Raw genomic sequence first — 6210 nt, forward strand, 5'->3', positions numbered from 1 at the left:
TAAGTATTAGTTTTCAATTAATTTTTCAACTAATATGTCAAATATAATTTGATGATGACACATATAATACTCGAAATTTTATAACAATTCATGTATAATGGTTGTTTTTTATATAATTTTAATTAATTAGTATTTATGATTATAAACTGCCAGAGAAGATCACCCAAATCTATTTCAAAAGAAACACCCATTAATTTTGGTTTCTTGTTGTATTATGCTACCTCCTATAAATGCACAAAATTCTGTCTGTATTATCTATCTCCAAATAGTTGGGGTACATGTGCAATGCATAAACAAATATCACAACACGCTTCGAGGTTGTACTTTTCTTTTGTAGACCATTCAAATAGCAACATATATTTATATACGAACTTTTATCTTTTCATAAACCTACTTGATGATAATTGCTTGGGACTACACGAATTATACTCTATCAAACTTGGAACAAATTTGAAAATCATTATCGTTCATAATTAGTTAGGGGCTACACAATTTTGACAATTTTGACAATCATGATCGTTCATAATTTGCTTCATGACTCGATAAAGATACTTGAAGAGTATTTTTAATGATTAGTCGGATCTAAAGAAAGATACGTTAACAAAAATCAAAGGTGAGATCGTTTTTAATGATTGTTGGGGCTACAGAAAGATAAGTATATTATAAATGACTTCATTTAGGTCATGTTTATGATGATCTTATATGATCTTTTTAGTTTTATTATAAAGTTCAGTTAAAGATTATTTGATAGTTGTTAATTGAATAAGATCTAACTCGGTTCGAAGTTTTGATTGAATTGCCTCTAAATGAAAATATATTATTTAATTATACATCTAAATATTTGTACTAAGGATAAAAATGACAATTTTACATTTCTATTCTATTTTATACCGGTTAAAATGTATCTTTTTGATAAAATATATGAATAAAATTGCCAAATAGTTATAAAATATAAAGACAATAGTTATATATTATATAGTGTTCTATCTCTTAAGAACTTGAGTTTCAAGCGAAAAGGAAAAATGTAAGTGATACGGTCTAAAGATATTAATTAATATCTATTTTTTTGTTGATGATGAGTGGAGACAAACATGGCCAAATGACACATATTTCATACGAGCAATAATCATCGTCATCATCCTTGGAACACACTTTTACAATTATGTACATTATCTAATTTGAGTCATCAAATATGCATACATGATCATGAATATCAATCATGACATAAAAAGTGACTATTCAGCCATTCTTCATGACCCAAAGTGCAAATTTCATCACCTCTTTTCGTTTCCCTAGTCTACCCTCGTTCAAAGTAAAGATGGCTACCCTTTGATTAAAGCTAAAGGGTATTTTTGTCACTTTAAAGTATAAAGAAGGAGAGCATCAACTTTATCTTTCCTCCTAATCTCAAAAATCCATCTCTTTTCTAGTGCCAAACACCTCAAAATCCAAACAAATGTATAACTTTTAATGCATGATGTATAAGTAACGTACAACTTTTGATGCACAATGTATAAGTTGTTTACGATAATTGCTCTATTAGTAGACGGGATGAAATTACCTCTTTGAGACTTTAAATTTCTGTTACCCAACGGCTGTTTTTATTTTTATTTCCCTTTCTCCTTTCTCTCTCTTTCTCTTTCAACTTTGCTTAAAGAAGCTCTTGATAGTCACAGGAATTACCTATTCCATTCCTTTTTCCATTTCTCACCACTTTTAGAGAGAGAGTGTGTGTGTGTGTGAGAAAGAAAGGGGAAAAGGAGGGGTTTAGCTTCTTCCTTGAATTTGAAGACTCTCTTTGAAGATGTATGATTCTTTGAGCCTACTCACTCTTCAAGTTTCTCAGATTCCATTCACTTTTACATTCCTTTTCAAGAAACCCATTTCCATTCTACCCCATAAATCATTTTGTTTCTTCTACAAATCCTTCCAAACTAATTCACCATAGAAATTAACAAAAAAACCCACTAAAAATGTTGTCTTTGTTTGTCATAATCATTACACTCTGTTTGTCAATTCCTTCGTCTGTTTCAACTGATTTTGATGCCTTGGTCACTCTCAAACAAGGCTTTGATTCTATTCCTTTTGCTTTAGACACATGGAATTCCTCTAATCCTACTTCTGTTTGTTCATGGGTTGGAATCAAATGCTCTCACAACAGAGTAATTTCACTTGATTTGTCAAACATGAGAATCCATGGCTCTGTTTCACCTGTTATTTCGTCTCTCGACACTCTTACTGAGCTTTCCCTCGATGGCAATAACTTCACCGGGGAAATCAATCTCTCCAATTTGACATCTCTCCGGTTTCTAAACATATCGAATAATGCATTCAGTGGTGGGTTGGAATGGAATTACGCAAACCTGCAAAATTTGGAAGTCCTTGATGCGTACAACAACAATTTGTCGTTTCCACTGCCTACGGGAATCACGAGCCTCAAGAAGCTCAAGTATTTGGATTTGGGTGGCAATTTCTTCTATGGCAAAATCCCGGAGAGCTACGGGAAAATGGTTAGTTTGGAGTATTTGTCACTCGCCGGAAATGACCTCCATGGGAAGATTCCGGTGGAATTGGGGAATCTTACAAATTTGAAAGAGATTTACATGGGTTATTATAATGTGTTTGAAGGTGGGATTCCGAAGGAATTCGGGAAATTAGTCAATTTAGTTCACATGGATCTTTCGTCATGTGAGCTAGACGGACCAATTCCACCGGAACTTGGGAATTTGATCTCCATCGACACCATTTTCCTGCACATCAATCTCCTTTCCGGCCCAATTCCGAAGCAGCTCGGGAATCTAACAAGCTTGGTGAATCTTGACCTCTCTGCCAATGCACTTTCCGGCGAAATCCCAAATGAGCTTGGAAATCTCAAAAATCTTAAGCTCTTGAATCTATTTATGAACAGATTACATGGGTCCATACCGGATTTCGTTGCAGATTATCCAGACTTGCAGAAACTTGCTCTCTGGAGTAACAATTTCACTGGTGTGATCCCAGAGAATCTTGGTCGGAATCGGAATCTTCAAGAGATCGATTTGTCTTCTAATAAGCTCACTGGTACCATTCCTCGTGATCTCTGTGCCTCTAATCAGCTAAGAATCTTGATTCTCCTCAAAAATTTCTTGTTTGGATCGATTCCAGAGGATTTGGGTACTTGTTCAACACTTGTTAGAGTGAGATTAGGGGAGAACTATTTGAATGGTAGTATCCCCGACGGATTCATTTACTTGCCGGAGTTAAATCTACTGGAGTTGCAGAACAACTATTTGTCCGGTAATCTGTCAGATAACAAGAATCCTTCTTCAAGACCTGTTAAACTAAGCCAGCTAAATTTATCATATAATCAACTCTCGGGTACCTTACCACCTTCCCTTTCAAATTTTTCTTCCCTCCAAATCCTTTTACTCGCCGGAAACAAATTCTCCGGTCCAATTCCGGCGACAATCGGCCAACTCCACCAGGTATTGAAGCTTGACCTAAGTGGGAATTCCCTTTCTGGCGCAATCCCACCGGACATCGGAAACTGTGTTCATCTCACTTACCTTGACTTGAGCCAAAACAATCTCTCCGGCTCAATTCCACTCGAAATTTCAGATATCCGAATTTTGAACTACTTGAACGTGTCGAGAAACTGCCTGAGTGATTCCATTCCGAAGTCCATCGGAACCATGAAAAGTCTCACAATTGCCGACTTTTCTTTCAATGATCTCACAGGTAAACTACCCGAATCCGGTCAATTCACGTATTTCAATGCTTCTTCGTTTGCGGGCAACCCTCAACTTTGTGGCCGATTGTTGAACAATCCTTGCAATGTTAGCGGAATTAAAGATTCCGCTAACAAAAAGCCTGGGAGGTTCAAGCTTATATTCGCGCTTGGCCTTCTTATCTGCTCTCTAGTTTTTGCGGTTGTTGCTATGGTCAAAGCGAAGACATTTACAAAATCGGGTACAAATACTTGGAAAATGACATCCTTCCAAAAGCTCGAATTTACAGTTTCTGACGTTCTTGAATGCATTAAAGACGGTAATGTAATTGGCCAAGGCGGGGCGGGAATCGTCTACCACGGTAAAATGCCTAGTGGGACCGAAATTGCAGTTAAAAAGCTAGTTGGTTTTGGAAACACGACTCACGACCATGGATTTAGAGCAGAAATCCGAACCCTAGGCAACATTCGACATAGAAACATTGTAAGACTATTGGCATTTTGCTCAAACAAAGACACAAACCTTCTTGTGTACGAGTACATGCGAAATGGGAGCTTAGGAGAGGCAATACATGCAAAAAGTAAAGGAGGGAGTTTAGGGTGGCGTTTAAGGTACAAGATATCGATTGAAGCAGCTCGAGGACTCTGCTACCTTCATCATGATTGTTCACCGTTGATTGTGCATCGAGATGTGAAATCGAATAATATCTTGTTAAATGCGAGCTATGAAGCTCATGTAGCTGATTTCGGGCTCGCAAAGTATTTAGTCGATGGTGGTGCATCTGAATGCATGTCTGCGATTGCGGGTTCATATGGTTACATCGCACCCGGTATGTAACATCTAATTTTTTTTATTTACTACAAATGAATCATACATAATTTTAGGGTTAATTCTTGTTTACACAAGAATACTTTATTTTTTTTTCCAATCTACATAATAACAAAAAAAACATATAATCAAAAAAATCAGAAAAACAAAAATGTTTTATAAATAAACATTTAAAATTTCATAATGACGTAGGGCATATACACCTAGAAACCGTTACATATAATAAAAAATCAAATCCGATTGCATAAAAAGTTTTCGAATCCTAAATTTTGTTGGTATATTTAGAGGGTGTAGAGTTAAAATAGTGAAAGTGACGTGTCGCATGAACGACACCCGTGATTTGTGCTACAGAGATGAGATGAAACAGAGGGCGTTGGATTTGATGCGCACGATAACAGAATTTTATGGGTAACCGCACCGAGTCACTCCTGTCAAAGGTCAGAAAAAATGGACGGTGGGATCCGTCCGGGTCAAAATCTGACACAGACCGCAACTCGACATAAAATCTGATATCAGATCCACGTGTCTACTTGCAGCTTCGTTTCATGCGAAAGCTGATTCACATCCACATCATCTTCCACGTAGTAAACATTATTTAAATGACAGCAATTATTTTTTCATTTTTCTTACATAAAACAAAATAACCAATAGAGATTAAGTTGTTAGTTGTTATTTACATTTTAAGTATTTACATTTTATAGTTGTTTAAGCATTAATTAAATGTTTATTATTTTTTTTACAGAATATGCTTACACTTTAAGAGTGGATGAAAAGAGCGATGTTTATAGCTTTGGAGTTGTGCTGCTTGAACTGATCACTGGGAAGCGACCAGTAGGAGGATTTGGCGACGGTGTAGATATTGTACAATGGGCTAAAACATTAACCAGATGTCGTAAAGAAGAAGTCGGTTGTATCATCGATTCCAGACTGGCTAATGTTCCTCAAGATGAAGCGATGCATTTGTTCTTTATCGCTATGTTATGTATTCAGGAAAACAGTGTTGAAAGACCGACAATGAGAGAGGTTGTTCAAATGCTCTCAGAATTCCCACGAGACTCAACTCACACTCAAACATCGTCATCTTCAGTTGTTTATCTTCAACCCAAGAAACTTGATAAAGATAAAACTTACCCAAAGGTTGGACAAGATCTTTTGGTTTAGAAATATGGGTTTTGTTTGGATTTTCCAAATTCGCTTTTGTTAATAACATGAAATGTGCAAAAGGGTGTCAAAATTTCGATCATGTGCTCCTTTATGGATTAGAGTATAGAAAATCAGGGGTAAATTAGTAAATGTAGTCGGGTATTCACGGTGGCCTTTTGACTTTTGAGTAGGGTAGATATAAGAGAACCTTTGCAGTCTTGATGTGTATTCTTTTTGTTAATATGCATGCGAATGTATGTATTAGTATTTTATGTGCCTTAATGAAACAATGAAAATCAATATTAGTGCTCTTATTGCAAGTCAACTAAAATGACTAATTTATCCATCATTTTATTACATCAATTTGGTATATTGTCAATACTAAGATTATATATTCCAACATAATTAAAAGTGATAAATAATAAAGGAATTACATGCATATTTATACTTCTGTGATGATTATCCAATGATAAAACCATTGATCATTCATTTATTTGAGAAGAAAATCCTTCTTGTGAATGTTTCTTGATAA

General features: G+C 35.7%; 1 protein-coding gene across 2 annotated transcripts; it reads left to right on the forward strand.

Annotated features, from left to right (window-relative positions):
- The first annotated feature begins 1590 nt into the window (after positions 1-1590).
- LOC145061025 (uncharacterized) lies at positions 1591-5992 on the forward strand. 2 transcript variants are annotated; one of them, XM_079008390.1, is made up of 2 exons: positions 1591-4536; positions 4887-5195. In XM_079008390.1, exons 1-2 carry the CDS (start codon positions 1974-1976, stop codon positions 4895-4897), a joined length of 2574 nt encoding a protein of 857 aa, XP_078864516.1. In that variant the 5' UTR covers positions 1591-1973; the 3' UTR covers positions 4898-5195. The 2 variants fall into 2 exon arrangements, with proteins under 2 accessions (XP_078864516.1, XP_078864515.1); XM_079008389.1 differs by lacking the exon at positions 4887-5195 and adding an exon at positions 5278-5992 and having other exon boundaries at positions 1604-4536.
- The last annotated feature ends 218 nt before the right edge of the window (positions 5993-6210 follow it).

Source organism: Lactuca serriola, chromosome 7, assembly GCF_051521515.1.
Source record: "Lactuca serriola cultivar US96UC23 chromosome 7, Lser_US96UC23_V15, whole genome shotgun sequence".
NCBI classification, from domain to species: domain Eukaryota; kingdom Viridiplantae; phylum Streptophyta; class Magnoliopsida; order Asterales; family Asteraceae; genus Lactuca; species Lactuca serriola.